The following is a 24288-nucleotide window of genomic DNA, read 5'->3' as shown; positions in this document are numbered from 1 at the left end:
TTAGAGATGGTGTTAGATGTGTTGTTAGATATGTTGCCGGATATATAGTTGAAGATATCGCGAGCCGGCAGTGCCATCGAAGCCATTGTCGCAATGATCGCCCCAACCCAACTCAATCGGCCAACAAGCGCCGCATCCGCTCTCCCTGGCCATGGATGTGCTTGCTCATCAGGGGTGTCCAGGAGACCAACCTCGACCATCAAAGGTCAATCCGTGTATGGCTGCAGTGCTCCGTACGAGCTGGTTGTGCCGAGGACCGGCCACAGTATGTAAAACTTGGGGCCATCCAACCTGTGCTACAGCGACGCAACAGGCAATGGCTGAAGGAAGATCACCTTTCATGGTCATCTCCTTCAAAGCAACACCGCTTGCCTCTGGGGGGGGGTTTGGTAACAAGGTCTCCCAGATCTAGTGTAGCGATCGAATCTGATCCACCATCGCACCACATCGTCGCTTCAGTTGAAGCAGGACACAGCTCGACCACAGGGTGTCCGGCCAACTGAGCGAGCACGAATGTATTCAGGATCCCGGAAGAATGGAAAGGAATGGAGGCAAGCTCATGTCGGTCGTTTCAACATCAGCGACAGCAAACAGGACATGCTGTTCCACTGGACTAAAGGCTGTTTGGGTGGCACGGCATTCGCGATCCATAGCCTTCTAAGGATACGAGCGGAACAGTCCTGTCGATAGAAGATACTCAAATGACTCCTGGTCCCATTTTTTCCGCACACTCGAGTGGTCAAAGATCTTGTATAAGATGGGCTGGCTCTCAGGCAGGGGCTGTGGTCGAGAGCAGCCACCAAAGCAGCAGGAAAGAATGTCAATGACGGTCAAGTGCCGGACCACTCGAAAGCGAGTGCACTGAACTGCTGCATTTTGCCTACCGTGTCGTCCCGAGCAGCAAAGTGCCGAATCTTTTCAACTAGGGCCCGAGCGCCCTCGTCTTGTTCGTGCTCGTCTTGAAGCAGAGCCCGCCTCGTCGCCCGCGAGAAATTTACAAATCGGTCGTAGTAGATCGGCAAAGCCCATGGTTCGGAAAGAAAGCTGGAGAGCCAGTTCGTCGGTCAGTGCTTTCAAGATATCGGAATCCGACTAGATCTCCTCCTACACGCACAGCCGCTCCGCAATGTCTGTGTTCCAAAGCCTCGGGACAGGCCCGCAACAGCTCCCATGTACTGCATTGAGTTGATCGATGCCCACCTTACAAAATCCTTGATGACTCCTTCGTCGAACCGTGCCACCAGTCTGTTCAAGTACTTTTCGTGGAGACCATACAGACACAGGAGATTATCGCTTGCAATCCCTGGTACTCCCAGATAAGTGAGGGAATGAATGTACCCCGATGGCGACACGTGGATTCGAAAATAGCTTCCGGGCTGATCAATCACGAGATCCCGGCCCTGACAGCAGCACTTTAGTCAGAAGCTGTGGCCGTGTCTGCAACCTAGAAGCGACAGCGCGGCAAGTGCTCGGCTGCGAAGGACTCACATAGTCGCCTTGCTTCGACCGGAATGCAAGAGTGTGACTCTGGAGCCTGGGCTTGTCGCAGTGAAGGTAATACAAATCGCCTGGTCGGCACAATCCGCCATCAAAAGTTGTTACCAATCATGTTGGTGTGCTCGGTTTCGACCTTAAGCGCCCACAGATAGCCTTGGTACTCATGCCTTGGCGGCACGACACCCACCAGGAAGACGAGCCTCCACCTTCTTGGAGACTGTGAACGGGAGGATGTCCAAATCGTCATCGATCGGCTGCATTGGCGCTGACGAGTCGAACAAGGGCAAGAGTGTCTCCATCAACTTGAACCCGACTTCCCGCGAATCGTAGAGGGCGTGTGACCACTTTGTCTGGTACTTGCTCGAATATTTTGTTATGCTTCCAGCTGCATATCTTGTTCAGGAAAGGGGGGGGTTTCCAGGGAGGCTAGCATCAGCACGGGTGGTGTCGTCGATGTTTATGCTCATCTCCACAGCCATGAAACGGTCCTTGAAGCCAAAATACGCCGATTCATTCGAATTGAAAATACAAACATGTATGGATCCTGTGTGCGAAAGTATTTGTCGATTACAAGTCGACCGTCAAATACGAGCGAACTGTCATTGATGGATTTAAAGGTGTCCGGATCGACCAGCTTTTCATCGGCATAGAGAAACATGGCTATGTTGTTTATCGTCTGTACTTCTTTATCGTCCTTGCTCTGAGATCGCAAAGGGCCAGCGTGAGAGAGTGAAAGCGAGGCCGATATATCAGTCCGCAACCATGGCCAGGCTGGATCGCCTCCATGAAGGCAGATCCGCTCTTGCTCGGCTGAAGCACAATATCGGCGTGGGGGTCGACAGCCACTCGAGCAACACTGTCCCACTAGCACTCAATTGTATATTTACCGCAATTGTCAGGGAAGAAAGCGAAGCCTGCTGGGACTCCCATTTCAGCGGCCTCCAGCCTCGGTAGATGTGAATTCCAAGCTCTGCCATCTTGGACTGCACCTAGATGCCTCGACAAGAGACAATGTATCAGGGAGATGGCGTTAGATCAGTGTTTGCGCGCGTCATTTGATCGGACTGGAACGTGCCTTTTGATCAACAGCCTCATTGTTGAAGCAGCTTGCAGGGAGCTCCAATGGCGGCTCGACAAAGTGTACGTCTTCTGGTTTGACTGATTTTTTCAAAAGACCTGCGCGCGCAGCTATTCATTCAGAATCTGACAACCGAATCGAAGTACGAGAAATATACAGAGTCTTGCGGCCATTTTTGCTTGTATCCAGCACAGCTTATACTTGCCCTCAATCGTGCTGAAGGCTTGGATGTTCCTCCCGAAACTGATTATCAATCAACCAGCAGAGGGTTAATAATCGGCTCCCGTATAGGAACGTGGTTGGTCCTGAAGCGACCGTGATACTGGTGGTGATAATTACTGGATGTCCGAGCAGCTTGCTGCTCGGTACCTTTTGGAACTCCGAGGATACGGAGGAAGAAAAAATGGGTTGGCCTCGAGGCGTCCTCAAACTTACACTATCACAGCTGTGCCTTCACCACGCTTCTCGACTTCCTTTGTGATGGTTTCTAGATTCTGCGGAGTGACCTCATACACGCCGTGGAGCATTGCAAATTTCTCTGAGATCTGGGTCGCTTGGAATTGAATTCCCGGCGTCAAGATCAAATAGTCATATCTAGATATGAGGCGAGTGATTGAGCCGCGTTTAGAATCTCCGTGGTTTGCCAAGAACAAAGGCTCAGGAAGAACCGACAGACACATCCGCATCAAATCAAGTCAAATCAAATCAAATCAAATCAAGTCAAATCAAGTCAAATCAAATCAAACGCTTGCACTTATAAGAAGCCTACGCCAGCGTCATTCCGTTCCGAAGGGTGATCCGCTTGAGGACCCTGTCCAGCTCATAGCACGAGCCTTGAATAATATTGACGTAGTGTTCGAGTCCTATTTGCTCGAGCCTGTACAGCGAATCAGTCAGTTCAGTTCGTCATGGATGAATGAAGCATCTGGGCCGATGACGTACACGACGCTATTATATAACAGCGTGGCAGAATTGAACGTGCCTACGAACGCATCATCCGAAATGATCGAGCCCATAGAGTCCATAAGGCCCATAGAGCCGATGGAGCCGATGGATCTGCCGAAATTCGATGCGCGTTCGATTATGATATGCAAAGCAGGTAGACACTTACTCCAGCCCGGTGTAACATCGGTTGCTCGCAAAAATGCCTTTGTTCTCGAGGGATGGTATTCCGTCATTTGATACAAGAGTGACGTTCCTGAAGTAAATATGCGGACACTAACGAGTTTCAAGATGGGTAGCACCGCCATGATGCGCGAGAAGGTCAGTATCCCATCAATAGCATCCACACTTGTCCAGCAACTTGACAGAGAGCTCGATCGATCGAATACCAATTAGCTTGAGAGATTACAGCGTAGTCCTCCCGTCGACCAACTTCTGGCATTGTCAAAGGTACTCACGTAGACCAGACTCTCAAGGAATGCTACACCAACGTCGGAACCACCGATGACGACAATCCTGGAGTTGATGGCGGTCTTGTTTATGTCCATATTCAATATCATAAACGCGATAAGTCTGTATCAGAACGTCACTGCTCGGGTCGAAAGTAGTAGCTCTGGTATGTACATGACCAAAGTGAAATAGGTCCAATCGGGGGAGAGGGGCATCTAGAAGCATTGTCGACGGCACCCACTGACACCCTAGTCAGAAACGGCGAGTGGTCGCAGACAACTAGCTCACCTTCGATTCGTAGAGAAGCGGGGCTGAGAGCAATTGAATACAGTGTTCGATTGGAGCAGGCATGCGCTCTCCGTCTCGAATATTTCCCGGGTAGATGATCCTGTTGCAAATGGTCAAGTAGGGGGGGGGCAGCTTGAGCGCGACGTGCCCTCGAAAACTTATCTCAGGTAATGCAAAAAGAACTCGGAATGCCAAGTGCGATGTTGGTAGCGCTTACTCTCTTCTCCGCCGAACCGGCCAGAACTCTCGAATGGCCATTTGCCGCGTAGCCGCATCCCGCTTGCTCCGTCGATCCACAGGATACAAGAGGCAAGTGAGACCAAGGATCCTCATTGCTTCCTGTGTGTTATTGAATTCGAGAGTTTGGTAGATACCATCAAAAGCACTCGTAAGTAACGATAGTCTTTGCTAATACGCTCGATATGGCTGGGAAACAGCGAACCAACCCTGCACCTCAAGAGATCCATACGCAATATGCCTCATGGATCGGTCTCTCCGAGATTAATTCCTTCAACATTGACTGAACAGCAAGTGGTACTACAGCGTGAGATGCATCATACCTCCAGCACAAATCTTGCCGTATGATCGAATAGCGGGTTCAGAACCAAGTGACGAAGAAGAACTGGGCTACCCTTCAAACTGTGGTGGCCAAGGGTAATGTACTCCTCGATATCAAACTGATCGGTGTAGCCGCGCGGATCCAGGCACTCTTCAAGGATAAGTATGCCCACCACTTGGCTTGCTTTCTCGATCAAGAGGGATTTGAATCCTGGGGAATGGGATGAGCTCAGCGATCTAGCGTTGTCAGCGCGGGTGGACCATCGCAGGAGGGCGACTCTGTGACGAACCAGCCGTTTGCCAATCCTCCGATCCACACAATATTCATATACAGCTGTTGCTCAGTCGATATCTGTTCAGTGGAGGAAGCAAAAACTCACGAGTTATGGCATGGCCCTTCTCAGCACTCTTTTCTGGACTCTGTAGGGACTCGGCAAAGGCAGCAATCACTTCGGACTCGTTGCGCAAGCCCTCCAGTAGCCCATAGATGTGGGTTACATCGGCCTGGGCTGGAAGCCGAACCGACACCGGGTCGCCGATACCATAGCGGCTGACGATATATAAACAATGGCTGAAAGGACATTGGTCAGCCTGCAGGACATGAGACCCTCTCGCCGCTCAAGCACATGTGCTCATCCTTACGAAGCAATCTTCCCATATCGATGGGGGATGAATACAAAACTCTTGAGTAAGGTCAACTCCGGCGCCGTTGTTGGGATGGTGATGACACAGTAATCCCGCTCCGGGAACATAGAAAACGCAAACTTGATAAACTCGATGGCCTGGTTTGCAAACGGAGGCTCGATGTAAAACAAGTTGATGCAGATGATATTGCCGACTGTCAAAGGATCAGCCAGCCTGGCGTTGATTTGCGCTGCTTCCTGTGCAGCAGCCAATGCTGCATTTGCAGTTGCGGTACCACCAGTCGTTGCCTGGCTTTCGCCTGTGGGTGGCAAAGGCGATCCAGGATGATTATCGTGATCAGCGCGAACGCGCCCAGAGGACGGGCGTGAAGTCAAGTTGAGGTCGATAGTGGCAGTGCTACGCCCCTTTGGAAGCTCCGGAAGGATAGTATCTTGAATCTCTAAAGGCCGGAGAAAGTCACGTTCAGATAACTGTACTGGCGTATGCAAGACGCCAATTCGAGCTATTCGAACGTCGGCAACGCCAAATAGGGGATACCTTTCCAGAGTTGGTCAAAGTTGTCCATCTGGAAGACGTCGGTAAGTATTTGTTGATCAAAGTCGCAAGTGGCGCTCAGGAAGCCGACAATCTCTCCATCCGCCTGCATGCCCATGATGGTGGGTTGCGGTCCGAGCACGGTGATAGACCCCAGGTCGATAGGGTTGGAAGCGAATGTCAGATCTTGCTGGAGACAAAAGCATGGCCAGGAAACCATCCATAGAGCACCACATGTGATTCGTGAGGACCAATGCGCCCTTGGGTTCAATATATATGCAATCGACAACTCACTTCTGCCACCAACGTCTTGGTGGATTCGGTTTTGGACTCGAGTAGCTCCGCCAGGTAGTAGTCAGCATGGCTGCCGTTAAGGAGCTTGAATAAATCGATGTACTTGGATGTTAGCAGCTCAGCAGCTCACCAGCTCACCAGCTCACCAGCTCACCAGCTCACCAGCTCACCAGCTCACCAGCAGACCACAAACCGGTCCCAAACTCTCTCTATTTCCTAATATTAATATACGATCGTCAACCCCCAAGAAATGCCCCGGCGATCTTGTTAAGCAAGGACCTCAACGCACGCTGGTCTTTTGCGACTGATATTAACTTACGTTCTGTTTTTTAAACATTGGAGCGAGATCATCGCAGTCTTCGACCATGGCTTTCCTGACTTTGAGCAGTGGGACTATGTCGCGCCGAAGACAGTTGTACAGACAGTATTTGCTGTCCGCATTGGGCTTAAGGGGGACCTCAAGAAAGTATTTTCCCTGGTCTCGCCGGTTACGCCGACCGGGCCGGCGTTTCTTGAAAGGCTTCTTCCCCTTGGCAAGCGAGTTGGCGGTCGAGAGTCTGGGATCATCCGAAGCGAGCACGGGTGCAGTATACCGTGGCAACGAGAGGGGCGGAAAGAGAATCAAAAAGTCCGGCAGTAGGTACGAGATATTCTTGAGCTCCGGTAACCAGGCAAAGGCCGAGATAAGGGCCATATCCAGAAACTCAAGGGCGCATTCGGGCTCGGCGACAAAAAAGGACAGAAACTTTGTATTGTGAATCTGGATGGAGGGCGGCGAAAATGCGTGAGCAGGTGCGGAGCGAAGAGTGGGCTCGTTGTACCCGGGTCAAACAGAGCAAGGGGACTGGAGCCTCCAAGCATCAGAGAGACACCTACATGAATGTCCTTGGCTTCGAAAACACTTCCGGTCCAGTTGTCCCATTTAGTCTCCTGGAAAACATGTGCCATGTCGCTATCGTGGGCTAGAGTAGGGCCATTGTTGATCGCCATGAACCCGCAGAACGCACCAGTCTCTCTGTGAGTACCGATGATGCTGAATGGAGACACATCACTGGCCGAATATAGGCAATCGATGGGAAGGTGGTTGAAAAGTGAGAATAATAGCATGAACGAAGGCGAGCACGAGGCGGCGAAATCGATGGTGTGGTCGGCCTTCGGAGCCTCGCATCCATTCCCCTGGCAAAGCTTCCCACCCACCCCAAGCAAAGGATCGGACACCCGAAACAGCGATGGCCGCAGGTTGAATACTCTACATAAGCCACGCAGCATTGGCTGTGCCGTAGCGCTTTTTGAGGATGTCCTCGAGAGTGTCGCCTTTGGCATTCTTTGTTTCGTTGTGGATAAATTCGTTGATTGCAACGGCATCGGCGGGCTCGGCCCGGCGGAGGTCCATGGCTATGGCTCTGTGGGCGGTTAACCTGCCGACAGTACGCCTATAAAGTAACGACGGGAGGAGGCAATTCGTATAGCCCGAAGAGTGCAATCGGTCGAGGACGGACGAGCTCCCCGAGCGTACGAGCTGCTTGGTCAAAACACAAGAAATAGCCGACGCAGTCTCCGATTCCCAGCCATCCGACGGCTCAAGGAGGGGCCGTGATCCCTCTCGATGATGACGTTTGGCGGCGTGCGACGTCCGCCCCAAGATTGGCTGTCCCCCATGCATTACAATACCCGATCAAAGGTGGCTTGCCCGTGTGCTCCGGTCGATTGGTTGGCTGTGTCCACTATGTCCAGAAAATTATCATAGCAACACCAGCATGTTTAGAGCGTATCCATTTTGAAACAGGCACCCTGCTCTGAACCAGAGGTATCACTTTCTGGCTCGTGAATACACACTCGACATCGCCCGCCATGACCAAACGATGTGCTCACAATGCCTGGAGGCCAAGGGATTCGGTTCCCTCGACTATCACGATATTGAGTATCCCATGGAGCTGTCCAAAGCTTGAATGCACCGCACTCCCGCATCACGATGTCAATGCCAGTCGATCATCGCCACAGGAGATCGACCTGATGTATTCAAGGCCGTGCTCCCGAAACCAACGAAGCCCAAGAGATTGGCAACCAGGACCGGAGGCAATCGCGCGGCCTGCCCCCTGGGGTCGCCGGAGGTTCAGCAGGCTTCAGGCCTCTGATTCCAAAGAAAACGGACACTGTCTCATTTTTTTTTCTGGACTGATTGTATCACGAAAGATGACTGGTCATCATATACAGCCTGGCCATGTATTCGGGAGGGTGGTTTGTAGCAGAGTTGTTGCCTGTGGTCGGTCGACACGGTGTTTGCAACTTCACTTCGCGAAGGTTGCACTCTTCCAGCTCAGTTTCATGGAACCGTCGGGTCCTCGCACCAGCGTCCAAATCCGCTCAAAAAACTCGACAAATACGCTCTGAGAGAGAATCGCTAACAGAAATTCGTTGAATGACAGCCTGAAGGCTGCGCTGTCATCGACGTGGTTGCCGTTCTTGGAATTACTGGCTGTCCGGACCGACATCGGGGTGTTTTTTTCAGTCGATGTTCGGGAGAGGTGTGATGAAGATGTCGATGCCGATCGGGCTCGTCCGCTGCTCTTTGGCAGGGAGAGCACAGGCGACGCGGTTTGCTGCTTTGCCCGCAAGTCTTCAGCCATGGTTCGAGAAGGGCCGGTCGCCTCAGGTCGGAGCCCTGAGAGGGAGGACTGTCCGGGACCGACACTACGCAATGAAGCTACCTCGGCTCGGCTCGACGGGTCTAGAGAGAGCACCGATGAGTCGATGCTGGGCGCGCCATAGTAACTGCTTGATTTTTCCATCTTCTTGAGCTGGTGCAAGGGCATGAGCAGGCTGCTTCCTGTCGATTCGCTCTGGCTCTTGCCTCCGCCAATTTTGAGCGCGGTATTGAGAAACGAGCTCACGGCCGCGAGGTAAGCTTCGTCACCGCGCGACACCGGCGACACAGGAGCATTGCTGCGGACTGGCTCTTGGCGACTTTGGTCAAACATCTCCAGGAGACTGTCCATGACGGCCTTGAGCTCCAGTTCGCTCAGAAACGAATCGCCGTCCACGTCATGCAGATCAAACAAGAACCGAAGCCGTGCATGAAGTGGTTGCTTTGTAATAATATCGAGGACGTGCACCACCGTTGCAAGATCGACAATGAAGGCCATGGACTTTTTGCTTGGATCCACGAGCGGTACCTTGAGTCCGGCGTTTTTGTCGTCACTGCCCTGGAAGCTGTGGTGGATCGAGCAATAGTGAAAAATGCGATCCATCAGGCATATGGCCAGACCGACTTGCTTCTCGTCTTTGCCCCTGTCGCCGATGGCCACGCCCGATCGCCAAGGCGACACCAGTCGGAAGATGGATCGGAAGTCCACGAGCGTGAGCGCCTTCGAGCCAAAGCCCCCATTGTCTGATGTGTCGGTCGAGGGTGACAGCGCATTCGTGAGGATGCCCCAGCCACCGGCCTGGATAAGGCCTGAGCGCATCTCGCTTTCCAGGCTTCGGGACCGTTCAAGCACCTCCGAGTGCCCGTCATTGAGGTTTTCCTCGTGCTTGTATTCCAATCGACGGACCTCATCATAGATCATGGCGACTTCGTCGAACTTGAGAGACACCTGCTCACACAGGTTGCGAACCTGGCTTTTGCGAGAGGTCTCCTCCATTTGGTGAACAACCTTGAGACGGAATCTGGCTCGCAGGGCCTCGATTGTCTCCGTCGATATGAGTGGACCAAAGGTGCCATAGGCCAGCGACAAGATCTGAGCAAGTAGCGGGTAGCCGCTTGCCTTGGTGTCGCCAGGGGAGGAGTCCGGTCCAGAGAGCCTCTGGAAAAATCCACGAATGGCGCCAATGAAGATGTCGTCGTCTCTTCCACTCTGGATGAGCTCTTTTTCGTTATGCTTGAGAATCGCGAGCGCCGTCCAGAATAAAAACTTTGGGCCATCCACAAAAAAGGCATCCAGGAAAGTAGGAGCCATTCGTAGCGAAACCGAGTTGAGAAACAGACACACAAACCAAGGAACCGATATCGTTGACAGATCCATATACAGTTGCCCAATTTGTGCCGAGACGGCAGGCAGATGCTGCTCCACGAGCCACGTGAAAACCTCTTGGTCAACAACAGACCCAACGAGTGTTTTTGAGTAGTGGTCGGGGAGCAGACTTTCGACGATTGTGCCTTTGCATAGCATAGGTCGTGCACCGATAAGTGTGTGGCTCTACATATCAGTATGCGAAGCGCGCTGACCCACTCCGATCAGATCGAGGACAAGCACAAAAGCTCCGATGCGTTCTCTCATACTGTCGTCCGACAGGATACCTCCGATCTAAAAGTCCGATACGTACACAGCATCCAGAAAGCATCTTCCTCCTTTAAATGCAGGAGTAGCACCGCCGTGATGATGTTAAGTGCCTGCGCATATCCCACAGCGGGGTTGCGCCACGAATACGTCGTCAGAATCCTCCGCAAAGCGTCTATGCCGATATTGGACTGATAAGCAGGGTGTTCTGGGAGACTCCTGTCACGACGGAAGCCAAGGGCCGATCGTTGATGTGAACGTTAGCAGATCGATGGGTGTCGCGTTATGAGGAAAGCAACTGTCGGTGTGTATGTGCGGTTGTGCGGTTGCGCGGTTGTGGCTGTGCGATTGCGTGTAGGGCGCGAGGGCGGCAGAGTCACCTTCGAACATCCTTCTCTATTTCCTCGATATAGAACGACACACGGCCCGTATTGCTGCGGAGCATATTGCGATAGTAGCCTGGCTTTGGTCGCGAATACCAGGCTCCTGAGCATATCATCCTGCAAAAGCATACCATTTCAGGTCAGTATGGCTTGCGTAATGTGGGCAGCAGGGAGATCTGCGCGCAGATGCACCTACCAAAAGTCTCCTCGCAGGGAATCAGGCAAGCCGCCAGTTTTGATAATGAGCTCACGAATGGCTCGAAAATCTTTAACCATGCAAATATCTCGGCCATTCATATCCAGATAGGTTCCCCACTGCTTTTGTTTTTCCAGGCTTGAGTCGTCCGTTTTGGCGGCATCTCTGTCCTCAAAGAGCAACTTCAAACCCATTTCTACAATTGGAATAACCTTTTCCTCAATTCCCATGTTTGCCGCAAAAGTCTCCTCGGTCTTGAGGACTTCGATCGAGGACATGAACTCCTCCATGCTTGTGCTGGAGCTCTTTTTGGAGCCAGCATCGTAGACTCCCTTGGGATTTGTGGGGCTAGCCCCAACCCCGATCGCCTCGGTGTTGGAGCCGTTCCTACCTCCCACAACCAAGTCGTCGTCGAATGTCCAGTCAACGGACTTCATCCGTTGCAAGATTTCGTCCGAGATTTTGTCGCGGGCCTTCCCCGGAACGGCGCTGAACGAAAGCCAGTACTCTGCTTTGCTACGCGACGAAATCACAAGGTAGCCCGACATGGAGAACGACGTCAGATTGACGACTTGGGTCAAGGCCGTGGGCTGTTGTTTCTTGACGGACGTAATGTGGGAGTACGGAACGGAAAAGACAAGAATGGGGTCCTGTGGCGAGTCGAACAGTAACGACGTGTATGTGTCGGTCACGGTCGCCAGCGTAACCTTGGAGAGGGCATTAAGGCCGATTTGGGCCACGTTGGATGGATTCGAGATCGACAGAGAAACAAAACACAGGAAGCGCTCAGTAAGATAGAGGGTACCCGCGTGCGAAGTTGACGTGCTCTTGTGCCAGAAATAGCATGGTGACTCCTCGATCGATATTGTCTCTGCAGCAGGAAGGCGGAAGAGATTGCGAAACTCAATTCCTTTGGTCTGCATGTCCAGATCGCCAACACTATTAATAGTCTTGGTGACGATTTCGGAGTGGTTCAAAAGCGGCTGCAGAATAGGGTCACTCCGCTTCTCGCTGGGCATGGACGGCCTCGGGGTTTGGCCTTCAGAGAGACGGGTATCGGCAAAGTCCTCTTCGTCCCAGGACCGCGACGGATTGAGACTTGCACCCTTGAGAGAAGATATCTCCTCCCGGAGCTTCCCCATGGCAAAGAGGCCGCCCCCTCGATTCATGGAATTGTTTGATAGGTCTCCAGTCATGTTGGTGCTCGCTTTGGCATACATATCGGCCAGTGACAGGCCCGAGTTTTCGGCGCCTTTGATGAGTCGATGCATTGCGGCGTTGGTCAAATTGGTCAGCGCCCGAAATATCTCCCTTCGATAGAGATTGGATGAGAAGTTGTACTTGAGTCATGCCAGGTGCGGACAGAGTCAGGAGAGCCCAATTGGTGCCAAGTACGAATGTATGGTGGTCGACCGCGCGTTAAAATTGGATGTACACATCGAGGGGTCGCTCTTGAGCTCGTGATCCATGGTTATTGGGTTGTGTCCGTGTGCACCAAGCAACTATAGATCAACTTGTTGCATCACGATCGAGTGATCTTTATAGCTCACCCCCAGCAATGCGGTACGGCTGCAATAGAGGATTCGCTTGGTCTTTAAGAATCTAATCTCTGAATCCTCGTACCTTTCTGTCCGTGATGCTGATTTGGAGCGGGTCTGAGAGCATCTCGCGCTTGGCACTGACAATCTGAAGGCTCAAGATATCCTTGAAGGCAACTGATAAGGCAGTTTGAGACGTAGGCCGATCGACGGCATCAGACTCGTAAAAGCAAGCGTAGTTGCGCGTGATCAGGAACTGCCCTCGAATCGGAGCGCCCTCTTCGGATAAAAAGATGCATTTGTAGCCTGCATGGGTCAAGAGGGGGGTATCGAGTCAGATAGAGTCCTTGGTGGCAAGTTCTTTCCTGGCTTTGGTCTCACACAGTTTCGTTTTGCACCCGGCAGACATTGGATACAAGAACGTGTCCTGAGGACAGGCTCTGGTCAGAGCATGGCAAGCCGGTCAGCAGCGGGTCGGTCAACCCAACTCGGCTTTGCAAGCGTTAAAATCGAGAGCGACCTTGCAACACCACTTCGTCTTCAAGGCTTGGGAATATTCGGTTCATCTTGTACTTGAGATCAAGCAATTTAGCTTGCTCGCTGGCCGATTTGGGGTCTGGTGGACATGGGGAGTTGCCGTGTCAGTCCGCTCTGCCGTACGTCTTAGTGTGTTACGATCTGGGGTGGGAGACTCGCCGGCAACCATGGACAGTGATGTAAGACAGGGGCGCAAATGAATGGCCAAATGAAGCAGGGTGTCGCAACGGCTACCATGATATTCTTCGTGCAGCTCGATGAACTGCGCCAGGATAATGCTATCGACATGCTCGGGCGTCGGAGCGCTATCGGCCGCCTCCAGCTCTGCAAGCTTCAGGCCGAGCAGCAGCCAAGGCGCCCAATCCGTTTGGACAGAGAGATCAGTCTTGGCGGCATTCTCGGCGTGTTGGATAAGATCCCATTCAGAAACGATGCGACTCAGCATCATGCACGAGTGCGCTGGCTAACAGACCTTGAGGAAGAGATGGCTCTCGATCCAATTCCAGTCCATATGAATTTTCTCAAAAGTGGCATCAACCGCAACGACGTATTCTTTTTTGTTTGCACATCGTAGAATGATCCGAAACTCTGCATCGGCGACCTGACGCTTGAGGGCCGCGTCAGGCGATGATGCCACGGGGATCAGAGGAACGATATTGGCGAAGCTGAAGAGCGACTTGAGGGCCGGGGTTTGCTTCCGAGACTGCAGCGCAAAGTGCTGATTGCCTGCATGGGCCTGCCACACATTTGTGTCCGCAACCGCTGCCAGGTCCAGTGGCTTTATGAACATGGCGTGGGCTCAGGGAACGTCAGGGCCGTGTGCTGGTGCTGGTGCTGGTGCTGGTGCTGGTGCTGGTGCTGACGACCAAAGTCGACGCGGGCGTTTGGGCTGGGCGGCGAGGTGTGGCTGGGCGGCCTTGGTCATGTGAGGGTCATCCTGCACTGCGCCACAGCCAGCTCGGCGCGAGTGGAGCTGGCTGTGGACCGACAGCGACCCCATAATGACTTGTGGGTTGTGTGGATCAGATGGCACCCAAACTCCATGAAATCCGCTCGCCGGGGTCCTCCGGCGATTTTTCTCTTTGCCCTACGTCTTTCTTCGTCATACTAGATATGTCTTCGTGCTTTGGCTTGCAGTGACTGCATCTGCAGCAGCTTGCTGATCTCCGTCGAGTCCACTCACTCCATGCATCTCCCTCGCACACGAAAATGAGTTGACCCGCTTGACCGGGTGTGCGATATGATGCGAGTGCACCGTATTTGTCCGAATGAGACGGTGTGTCCCATGGTTACTTCGACACGCTGCACCGCTTCGCATCGCTTGCTTCAATGCATTATTCCCAAAAGAAACGGCAAAGCCTGTCTCTTGGACACACTGTTTGGTCCCGGCGCATGGGTATTTGCGTCCACAAGAAAAAGTGACACAAAGACTCGAGGGCATGCTGACTCAGCTCGGCTGGTGCATGTATACTTGCGATAGGAGCACAGCACCGACAGGAAACGAGACAAACCAAATACTGCAACTGTAATTCATCGATGGAGACTCGTGCCGATTTGCCCCGTCTCTGTCGGACTCGGTCGTCGTAGCCATGTTCGTCATGGGTCGTTGGGTGCGGTACAAGGGATCCAAGGATAGCATGTCTCTGCATCTCTTTAGTTTGTGGACGTTGAAAAGTAGTCCAACGTTGCGGCTGTGATTTCGGAGATATCGCCTTCGGCAGAAATCTGTGGCATTGTTATGGGAGAATAAATTGATGGGGGGGGTTATGTTTCGCGCATTCATGCATTTATGCATTTATGCATCAATGCCAATCTCCCGCGGAACTTGACTCTCCTGTTGTGCCCAACTCGCTCGAATTCTTCTCTTCACTACCTTTCGCAGCCGACCATCAGATTGGTAGAATTGTATGACAGGGAAGCTCTGCTCATGGAAGATCTTGAGTCGCTTCACAATACTCTCCATGTTGTCATCGCTACGCCCGCTAGTCGCGCCGCGCTTCATCAGTCTCGCCGTCAGAGTTTCGTCCGAGGCCTCAAAGTAGAGCGCAAACTTGCAGCTCCCAATGGTTTGTTCGAACTTGGTCACAAGGATTAGACCATACGTGCTGCTGGATTAGTGCAAGGCCGACCTACGCTTTCCACAGGCTATGCGTCGCTCACCTCTGCGGCCTGCTCCATCGTTCGGGGAAACCCGTCGACCAGGAAACCACGACAGCCACGACTCTTTTCCATCGCGTTTGTGAGGAGTCTCAAGGTTGTGTTCTTGGCACCGAAAGAAGGAGAAATAGTTAAAGATAAAAGAATGAAAGAGGGACAGAAAAGCTCAAGCTGGGCATCCTTACTATCCGTCAACATGCTCCATCTGTCTCTTACCAACGAAACCATTTGGCCATCTTTCATAAGCTGGTCGATCTGTGCCCCGAGCTCGGATCCCGTTTGCACCTCCTCTCGAAGCAAGTCGCCGGTGGAGAGATGCACAAAGCCTAGCTGCTTCACTAGTATATCGCACTGGGTCCCTATCGGCAGCAGATGATTTCGATTACATTAGTTTGGTCATGCGAGTTGCATCGATTGTTGGTCGGATGCACGGGCAATCAAATAGATACGACGATGAAACGTATCTGAGGTGTGGCTACCTTTTCCACATCCAGGGCCGCCGAGAACGAAGATAATATTCTCCCCTTCAAACGGCTTTGATTTGGATTGGATTGCTAGACGAGATTTCTCATAGACTTCGTCGATCGAAGGGATTGATGAGATCTGGCACGATATTTCACATCCCAATCAGCATGCAGCCGCACTTCATGCTCCTCATGAGTCATCAGGCCATTTCCAAGCTGGCATTGACCGTCCTAGATGCGATATTCACGATATTCGAGATATTCGCAGCAACAGCCAAGGGGATACCTCAATAACTCGTCCAGTTTGCCGGAAATGCTCGATCACAGGCATGCTTTGATCTTCGAATGTTCTGAAGCGCTTTTTGATTGTATCGATGTTATCGTCGGCACGACCACTTGTCTTGCCGCGCTCGAGGAGACGTTGCTCCAGCACATCGAGTGGACAGTTGTAGAAGAGAACGGCTTTGCAGGAGCAAATCTACCCGAGTCAACACAATAGCGATAAAATAGGAAGGAGTCAGTGTGTACTGCCTATGGATACAATCGAGTATAGAGCGACGTCTGTCGGAGGACACAGAGTGCGGTTTCGGTATATCAGCGACTGGCTCAACTTCTCGGTTGGCCACCGAGAGGGCCTACCGATCGTTCAAATTCGATTGCTTGGTCGACAGCTCTCGGGAATCCATCTGGGAGGCATTTTCGTTGTGAGCGACATTGTTCAGCCACGCAGAGTCTGTACTTCGAGCTACAGCCTTGACAGCCAAGCTCTGGTGTGTATGAAGCCGGCCTTTCTATATCCAGCGCCTCACCGATTAGCACTCCAGGTGATTTGAAGTTGGCCGTAATAGCATCTCGGAGGAGATTCAGGATCATTTCCTGTCGATTCGCATGGTTAGTGGGAGTAGCTTTTGTTCTTGGCGAGGGAAAATGCGCACAGGTTTGACTTGGGGTTTGAAGTAAATAGCCACAGCTCCAACGCTACGAACCATTGGGACTATTTTTCCTTCTTTCATAAGACTCTCGGCTCTCTTTCCGACCTCAGACCCCTTATCTAGTTCTGCGCGGAGCAAATCACCGGCGCTGATGTGTGCATATCCAAAGTCACCAGCTAGCTTTGCGCACTGAGTTCCTTTTCCTGAGCCCGGGCCACCTGAATCACGCATCTGACTTTGTTAGTGTTTTATCGAATCGACGTAATTTCTGTTGTGCGGATGTAAGGGGGCATAGTGTTGCCTCCTATCGCGGAGGAGAGACACGAGTGCATACGAGTGCAACCGGATCGGTAGCTCTCGAGCGTTGGGGGTGGTCGCCCACAGCGCGCATCAGAAACCTACCCAACACAAACCACAAATTTGGATGGTTGAGAGGATTAAAAGGGGAAAATAGTCGTCGCGACTCGGCATAGACTTCGTCAATAGATTTATCCGATAAAATCTAACAGTATGCATGTTCATTGTCAGCAATAAATATATGACTTGAGTGCATGCAATCGAATGTGTATGCAATCGAATGTGCAACCGTCGATAAAGAGTGCTCATGCCGAGCTGCGAGTATCACCTTGGTAAGGCGTCCGCCGCGTTCAAAGAACTGGATCACGGGCATACTCTCGGTCTCAAAAGTCTTGAAGCGCTTCTTGATTGTGTCGATATTGTCATCGGATCTGCCGCTGGTCTTGCCTCTTTCAAGCAGTCGGGACTCAAGGACGTCGAGCGGACAGTGATAATACAAAGCGGCCCTGCATCTGCAAATCTGTGAGCAGGAACGGATATCAGCCTGGTTATCTGGCGGATTATGCCGGACTTTGCTTTCACCAAAGCGCTCCAGACAAGTTCGTCAAAATACATGATTACTTAAGCACGTACCGTCCGCTCGAACTCATCCAGCTGCTCCATTGTTCTTGGAAAGCCATCTGGATCCATAGATGAATAAGTGAATGGGCTGGAAGTGTTAAACAGCCACGATCATTGGCAGTCGGCGTAGATGCGGATCACGGAGGCCACCACAACTCTTTTTTACCAATCAAGATTCCGGGGCTATGCATCCTCGACTCAATGGCGCTTCGTAAGAGCGTAAGGATCGTTCTCTGAAGTCAAATGGAGTGGTCAACAGCGTGACGCTTTCAGAGTCAGGTGGTCGCATCCAATCATCGCCATATACGTACCATTGGAACCATTTTACCCTCATTCATTAGCGCCTGTGACTGCTTTCCGATCTCGGTTCCTTTCTCGAGTTCGCGCCTCAGCAGGTCGCCGGTGCTCAGATGCTCAAGGTGAAACTCTCGCGCGAGCTTCTCACATTGGGTACCTTTTCCTGACCCAGGACCTCCTGCATAGAGATTATCAGTACCGTGGATGATTTGACTTCAGCTTCAGGCCTTCATAACGGCGCATCGAGTGCTTACCAAGAACAAAGACAATGTTTGGGTGTTGAACTGGAGGCTTCATGAATAAGAACGATGTCCGGGCCTGTTCGTACACCTCGTCTATGGTTCCAACGGACGTGATCTAGGTAGAGTGATGTGAGTCAGTGGCTCGTATTGTGATCATGAATGCTTGTTCATTCAACTCGTCCAGACAAATTGGTATTGAGAACCCCGTTTGAGGGTGATTGGGCTTGCCCAGACGGCGACCACAGGCTTACTTCCACAACGCGTCTGTCGTCTTTGAAGTACTTCATGACCGGCACGGTTTCCTCCTGGAAGGTGATGAACCGCTTTTTGATTGTGTCGATGTTGTCATCTGCACGGCCACTTGTCTTTCCGCGCTCCAGTAAGCGTCGCTCAAGGACATCGAGAGGACAGCTGAACGAGAGCGCAACTCGGCCACGGCCAATCTATCGGCCGCCATAAGAATAAGCTCGCCACGAAGTCATCCGTACTACTTCTGAAACAAAAGCGGTCAAGACTGGAAATTTGCAACCGTATCGTCATACCATCCGCTCAAACTCCACTGCTTGTTCCATACTTCTTGGGAATCCATCTAATCGTGAATAGTTCCATAATACGGTCAGCCTTTCAGTCCGATACAGCACTGCATGATTGCTATACGCTACCGATTAAAAACCCCGGCGCTGTTTGGTTCTCTTGAATGCGGTTCCGGAGCAACGAGAGGATGAGGCTCTGCGAAACGAGAAGGATGAGCTCGACAGAGATACGAGATCGGTGCTGCTTGTCCGTCGGCTTTGAATCAACATGATCCAATTTGCCTATCCTAAACTTATGACAAGACACACTACCATGGGTACCATCTTGCCCTCTTTCATTATGGCATCGGCCTTGAGGCCCGTCTCCGACCCCTTTTGGACTTCCTCTCGCAGGAGATCGCCCGTTGAGAGATGGATGAGGCCAAATTCTTGAGCCAAACGGGAGCACTGCGTTCCTTTTCCGGATCCAGGACCTCCTGCAGCCAAGAGAGTTGGAGCAATTTGGTGAATACTAACGATTATCAACACTCGCAAGTTCATGCCAACAGCATCGTGGCCAGACCTATCACAAACACTATATTTGGGTGGTTGATTGGGAGCACATCTGCGAGGGCCCTCTTGGTGAACTCGTACACCTCATCGATCGTCGGAATTGATGAAATCTATACGAGAAATGAGTTAGCCGAATGAGCATACTGCGATTCAACAAAACCCACATTACCTTTACGAGCTTTCCAACGGATTCGTAGTGCTGCACAACAGGCATGCTCTGGTTCTCAAAGGTAACGAAGCGCTTTTTGATTGTATCGATGTTATCGTCGGCACGACCGCTTGTCTTGCCGCGCTCGAGGAGACGTTGCTCCAGCACATCGAGTGGACAGTTGTAGAAGAGGACCTTTTTGCATGGTCCGACCTACGATTGGCAGTTACAAGGATAGAGAGTGAGTGAGTGAGCGAGAGAGAGAGAGAGAGAGAGAGAGAGAGAGAGAGAGAGAGAGAGAGAGAGAGAGAGAGTGAGAGAGAGAGAGTGAGTGAGTGGGTGAGTGAGTGAGTGAGTGAGTGAGTGAGTGAGTGAGTGAGTGAGTGAGTGAGTGAGTGAGTGAGTGAGTGAGTGAGTGAGTGAGTGAGTGAGTGAGTGAGTGAAAGTTGAAGGGGGATGAAGGCGGGTTTTAGTGGACAAAGAATGAGAGAATCTCGTGTTCACCGATGTGTAATCTACTCACTGTTCGCTCAAACTCAATTGCTTGGTCGAGAGCTCTCGGAAAACCATCTGTTTACACCGTGGTTGAAGGAATCTCGGATTAGATACCTAAGCAGGAAGCGATACCGAGCTTTGACACCACAGCAATCTCTATAGTCTGTTGGGAACGCCACTGTGCACGTTGATAGACTTGGAACTGGACTCAATGTGCCATTTAGAGTTATTTGTGCGAGTACCCACCTATGAGAAATCCAATCGTATTAAAATGTTCAATCATGGCCTTCCTCAACAAGCTAATGGTGATTTCCTGGATGGGCATGAGTTTGAGTACGTTATTAGTTTTCTGATGGGCTCAGAAGCCCACAATGCATCGAGATCGAGATCGAGTGTGGAGCCAGATCGATGCTGGAATGAGGAAGAACGCAATGTAATGCATAGCAGCGGTATACAAGGGAGTGATGCCCGATGGGAACATGACTGCACTGTCGACCAGAGCCGACTGTCAATGGCTCACCATTGGTACGATCTTCCCTTCCTTCATGAGACCGGAGGCTTGCTGACCAACGACCGAGCCCGTCTCGACTTCATGCCGCAATAAATCACCTGCGCTGAGATGCGCGAGTCTGAACTGCTTGGCCAGTATGGCACATTGTGTTCCTTTTCCGGATCCCGGTCCACCTAAAGTTCATTCGAGAGCAGGAGCGAGAGCCCACGTTGGAATGGATATTATCATGGCTGCTTTCTGAGCATTATGTAGTTCCATTTCTGTACACACCCCACCCCGCAACGACGGATAGGAGGTGGCCCTCCATCCGACAGGGCCAAGGGACGGTGAGAGAACCAGGGAAACAGGGAAACAGGGAAACAGGGAAACAGGGAAACAGGGAAACAGGGAAACAGGGAAACAGGGAAACAGGGAAACAGGAAACAATATTGCAGCCGGGATTCATCATGAGTGCATTGGCTCTGTTCACCACATCAAAAACACACACTCACCGAGCACAAATATAACGTTCGGATGATTGAGCGGCCCCTCGACAAGATTCATTCTGGCTTGGGCGTAAACTTGGTCGACTGGCGGTTCGGACGAAATCTGGAGAAACCCGGTAGGGGGGGGTTGTGGGGAAGAAATGAGGCAACGCCGCAAACACGGCCACACTGCGCCATGACTTATTCACAGCACAGCCGCACATAGCATGCACCTGCCTTGGCACACCTGCCGAGGCGGGTGAAGTACTCGATAACAGGATAGCTGGTATCGACAAAGGTCTTGAAGCGTTTCTTGATCGTATCGATGTTGTCGTCTGCTCGGCCGCTGGTCTCTCCCCGTTTCAACAAGCGCTTCTCCAAGACAGGCTCGGGGCAATCAAAGAACAGAACAAGTTTGCATGCGGCAATCTGTTCTTCAAACACTTTGGCTTGGTCGAGCTGTCTCGGGAAGCCATCGATAAGAAACCCAGGGCAGTCTTTTGCGGCATCCATGGCCTGGCGGAGGAGCCGAATCGTGATTTCCTGCCACACACCGCAGAGTCATTCACAAGGACAAGTGGTCGATCAGCCCGAGTCGGAATCGCATGGCACGGGGCGTTGCTTTTTCATTGCAGGCGGCATATGGCCATACCATCGGCACGATCTTCCCCTCCTTCATAATTGAGTCGATTTCCTTGGCCATTGGAGAATTACTGGAGACTTCTTGCCGCAACAAATCCCCAGCAGACAAGTGAGCGTACTTGAATTCTTGGGCTAGTCTGACGCACTGGGTTCCTTTTCCTGGTCAACCAACGCATCGGCAGCATCGGTGGCGAGATACATATGCCAGGATATCAGACTTTCGGGTGCTGCCTCTAGCCGGAGCTCGGAGGAGCCAGCATCCGATCAAGGGTCTCAATTTCCAGAGCCGAGTTCGTGAGGAAGTGCAAGTGGAAGACAAGATCATCACCGTGACAATCGCCACCAATGCCACTCACCGACGTTGCTTACCAGATCCCGGACCTCCGAGGACGAATACGATATTGCCTCGAGGCCTGGATTGTCCGTTGGGTGGAATTCCGGGCAGGACAGCCTTGGCCGGGATGGCATCTGCTGCAAAAGCCACGCTTGCACTGCGTATATCTGCTGGGGTCGAGACTCTCTGGAGATCGTTGGATGTGCTGGGCTGCAGGAAACACACATCATTTGATGGGGTTGGCTCGGCACGACAGCGACCACGCCTGTAACTCTTCGGCACCGAGCCACCGAGTCTTCTTACCTTCTTTGTTGGCAACAGAGGAAGGGGTGCAATGCGATATTTCTTCCGGTTGAGCGTTGGCCTGAGAGGGTCTTGTTCAAGAAGGGACCTGAGCGAGAGTTCTCGCTGGAGCTGCTCCTCTTTCGCTTCGGCGGGAATGAACAGATCCCATCGAATGCGCGATTTCTCCGATAGGAGCTTCTCTGCCCGGATTCGGCTGATGCAATCTTCGATGAAGAGCAGCGGGTCGTCCGGCTGTGCAAATGTCAAACCCGTAATGATGCTCTGTGATATCCAAGCACATGCTCAGGGTTTTAGCGACCGGGGCACGGCGCCGTCCATCGAGCTGGGAAATCCAGCTCACCAAAGATCGAGTGAGGATCACACTTCCGGGGGTGGGCGGCCAGAAGCCCCAAACATCGAACTCTAGGCTCAATGATCGTCGTTGTATCAACTAACCTCGAGAAGCTGATTAATTTGGTTGCGCTCAAAGTAGTCGCGTGCTTCTTGATATGTTTCGTTCTGAACAAATTGCTGTAAGGACCACATTGTGGGTGGAGTGAAAGGGATATCGTGAGCCCCTTCGTCCAGAGCCAACTGCCTTTGAAATGCAGAGAACATCGCCCCTTCGTCGCCTGTTGCTGCTATGGGTCACGCTCCGCTTGGTCTGGCTGCGGCTATTCTCGATTGCCGGAAGGGCCGACAGCCACGGTATTGTTCTAAACGAGCGGATCATTGTTCTGACGACACACAATATCAAGTGAATCAAAGACCCTCTCCCTGCACTCTCACGGCCCCTCCCCCATAGATATCGGGTTTCGACGACGGAACACAGACGCTGCGTCGACCCTCCCATCCGAATCCTTCACTGCACTAGCATTGTTAACAGTCAATCGGGTCACCCTGGTGATTTGGTCATGGGCCGAATATTTTGTTACCCACGCTGGCTATGACCATTCTGCGTTGCGGTGCTACACCGTCATTCAGTGTGTCCAAGAGCACCATTCACCGCTGGCGCTCCGATACCAGTGTGTAGGTCGATTGTGAAGACGGAGAGCGACCGGTAGCCTTCACTTGGAGGCTGTCATAGTGATCTGTTCTATTTCTCATGGCTTTGTTTGACGCGAGCTCATCACAGACTACATCTTGATGAAAGCGGGTGTGGTGTCCCGTTATTTCTGAATAAAGTATACCGTGGCTACTCGATCACCAGTCTGGCCACTGCGCAAGAGCGGTCAAAATGAAATCGAGGTTGGTGTGCAGCAATCCATCGTACACTTTATTCAGAAAAAAACGGGACAATATAGCCGTTTCCATGAACCTGTAGTATGCGATGTGCTTGCGTCAAGCAAAGCCACAAGAAATAAAACAGATCACTTTGGCAGCCTCCGAGTGAAGACCGCCGGTCGCTCTCCGATCTCCACAATCGACCTGCATACTGTGATCATGTTGCGCGCCGCATTGACGTCGCGATTCCACACTGTCCGGCAGCTGGGATTCTTGCAGCTCCTGACAAAGTGGGAATTCGCAACACTGGGCGCATCGAGTCCTTCCAACCGAACTGGCTCCAGGCACTTGGAGCACACCTGCGAGGTGTTGAACTCGTTCGTCGAGGCCACCTTGACGCTTCCATGATGGTGATTGGGACGGCGTCGGTGGTGCTCGAATTGCTCAAAGTACTGAGCAAACCGCTGCCTCCGAGGGCTGGATGCATAGCCCTTGCCTTGACGCCATGACGCATTGCCAAAGGCGATGACCACATCGGTCCGTATCGGGGCGTGCTTCAGGACGGCCTTGCACATCCTGTCGACGGCCACTTGGCGCCTCTTGTGGCCCGTGAAGCGATGGTGACGGGCCTTCTTGCCAAGGTGGAAGTCGAGCTGCACTCGCAGCTCCGGTCGCAGGACATGGGTGAGATGGACCTTGAAAGCCTCCGAGGACGACACCTTGGGCGAGGGGGTGGTCGACATCCAGGTCTCGATGCTGAGCTGCTTCTTCTTGGTATTGTGCCACTTAGTATCGGACCTGTGGCCACACATGTGCTGATAGTGACCATTCGAGAATGAGACCACCTCGTCTTGGTGGCCCGGTGCTTGGATG

The 24288-nt window shown here is 52.2% G+C and overlaps 3 protein-coding genes across 3 annotated transcripts; all 3 read right to left on the bottom strand.

Annotated features, from left to right (window-relative positions):
• Positions 1–657: 657 nt before the first annotated feature.
• BJ171DRAFT_585964 (uncharacterized protein) lies at positions 658–7679 on the bottom strand (the record flags this gene model as incomplete). Its single annotated transcript, XM_053114388.1, has 24 exons — positions 658–780; positions 885–1044; positions 1201–1400; positions 1489–1568; positions 1685–1890; positions 2031–2197; positions 2385–2486; positions 2722–2818; positions 3011–3169; positions 3345–3452; positions 3518–3557; positions 3687–3773; positions 3951–4050; positions 4256–4355; positions 4473–4594; positions 4816–5024; positions 5194–5363; positions 5456–5651; positions 5733–5897; positions 5996–6182; positions 6287–6388; positions 6606–7046; positions 7163–7301; positions 7540–7679. 24 exons carry the CDS (start codon positions 7677–7679, stop codon positions 658–660), a joined length of 3600 nt encoding a protein of 1199 aa, XP_052962826.1.
• An 895-nt stretch (positions 7680–8574) lies between these two features.
• BJ171DRAFT_463139 (rab-GTPase-TBC domain-containing protein) lies at positions 8575–14078 on the bottom strand (the record flags this gene model as incomplete). Its single annotated transcript, XM_053108531.1, has 9 exons — positions 13690–14078; positions 13452–13548; positions 13201–13296; positions 12766–12986; positions 11143–12482; positions 10944–11063; positions 10610–10782; positions 9060–10442; positions 8575–8990 (listed from the first exon to the last, which is right to left on the bottom strand). The coding sequence occupies exons 1-9, from the start codon at positions 14005–14007 to the stop codon at positions 8575–8577; spliced, it is 4164 nt and encodes a 1387-aa protein (XP_052962825.1). The 5' UTR covers positions 14008–14078.
• A 2521-nt stretch (positions 14079–16599) lies between these two features.
• Positions 16600–23001, bottom strand: BJ171DRAFT_228854 (adenylate kinase-domain-containing protein). Its single transcript, XM_053106535.1, has 22 exons — positions 22648–23001; positions 22210–22473; positions 21942–22116; positions 21583–21731; positions 21168–21473; positions 20958–21054; positions 20476–20639; positions 20202–20268; positions 19984–20030; positions 19482–19673; positions 19323–19422; positions 19073–19236; positions 18890–18956; positions 18770–18816; positions 18479–18670; positions 18240–18342; positions 18000–18163; positions 17855–17921; positions 17701–17747; positions 17396–17587; positions 16825–17272; positions 16600–16714 (listed from the first exon to the last, which is right to left on the bottom strand). The coding sequence occupies exons 1-21, from the start codon at positions 22807–22809 to the stop codon at positions 17075–17077; spliced, it is 2964 nt and encodes a 987-aa protein (XP_052962824.1). The 5' UTR covers positions 22810–23001; the 3' UTR covers positions 16600–16714; positions 16825–17074.
• Positions 23002–24288: the final 1287 nt, after the last annotated feature.

Source organism: Polychytrium aggregatum (genome assembly GCF_025602895.1).
Source record: "Polychytrium aggregatum strain JEL109 chromosome Unknown BJ171scaffold_47, whole genome shotgun sequence".
In the NCBI taxonomy this organism is placed as follows: Eukaryota; Fungi; Chytridiomycota; class Chytridiomycetes; order Polychytriales; genus Polychytrium; species Polychytrium aggregatum.
Note: the sequence above shows the minus strand (reverse complement) of the source record. Positions and strands in the feature narration are given on the sequence as shown.

Coding starts and splice junctions, on each gene's coding strand:
- BJ171DRAFT_228854 (XM_053106535.1), bottom strand. CDS start 22,809: ATGTTCTCTGCATTTCAAAGGCAGTTGGCTCTGGACGAAGGGGCTCAC. Junction 22,117..22,209: donor CTCTGTTGCCAACAAAGAAG/GTAAGAAGACTC, acceptor TGTTTCCTGCAG/CCCAGCACATCCAACGATCT. Junction 18,164..18,239: donor AAACATTGTCTTTGTTCTTG/GTAAGCACTCGA, acceptor ATCTCTATGCAG/GAGGTCCTGGGTCAGGAAAA.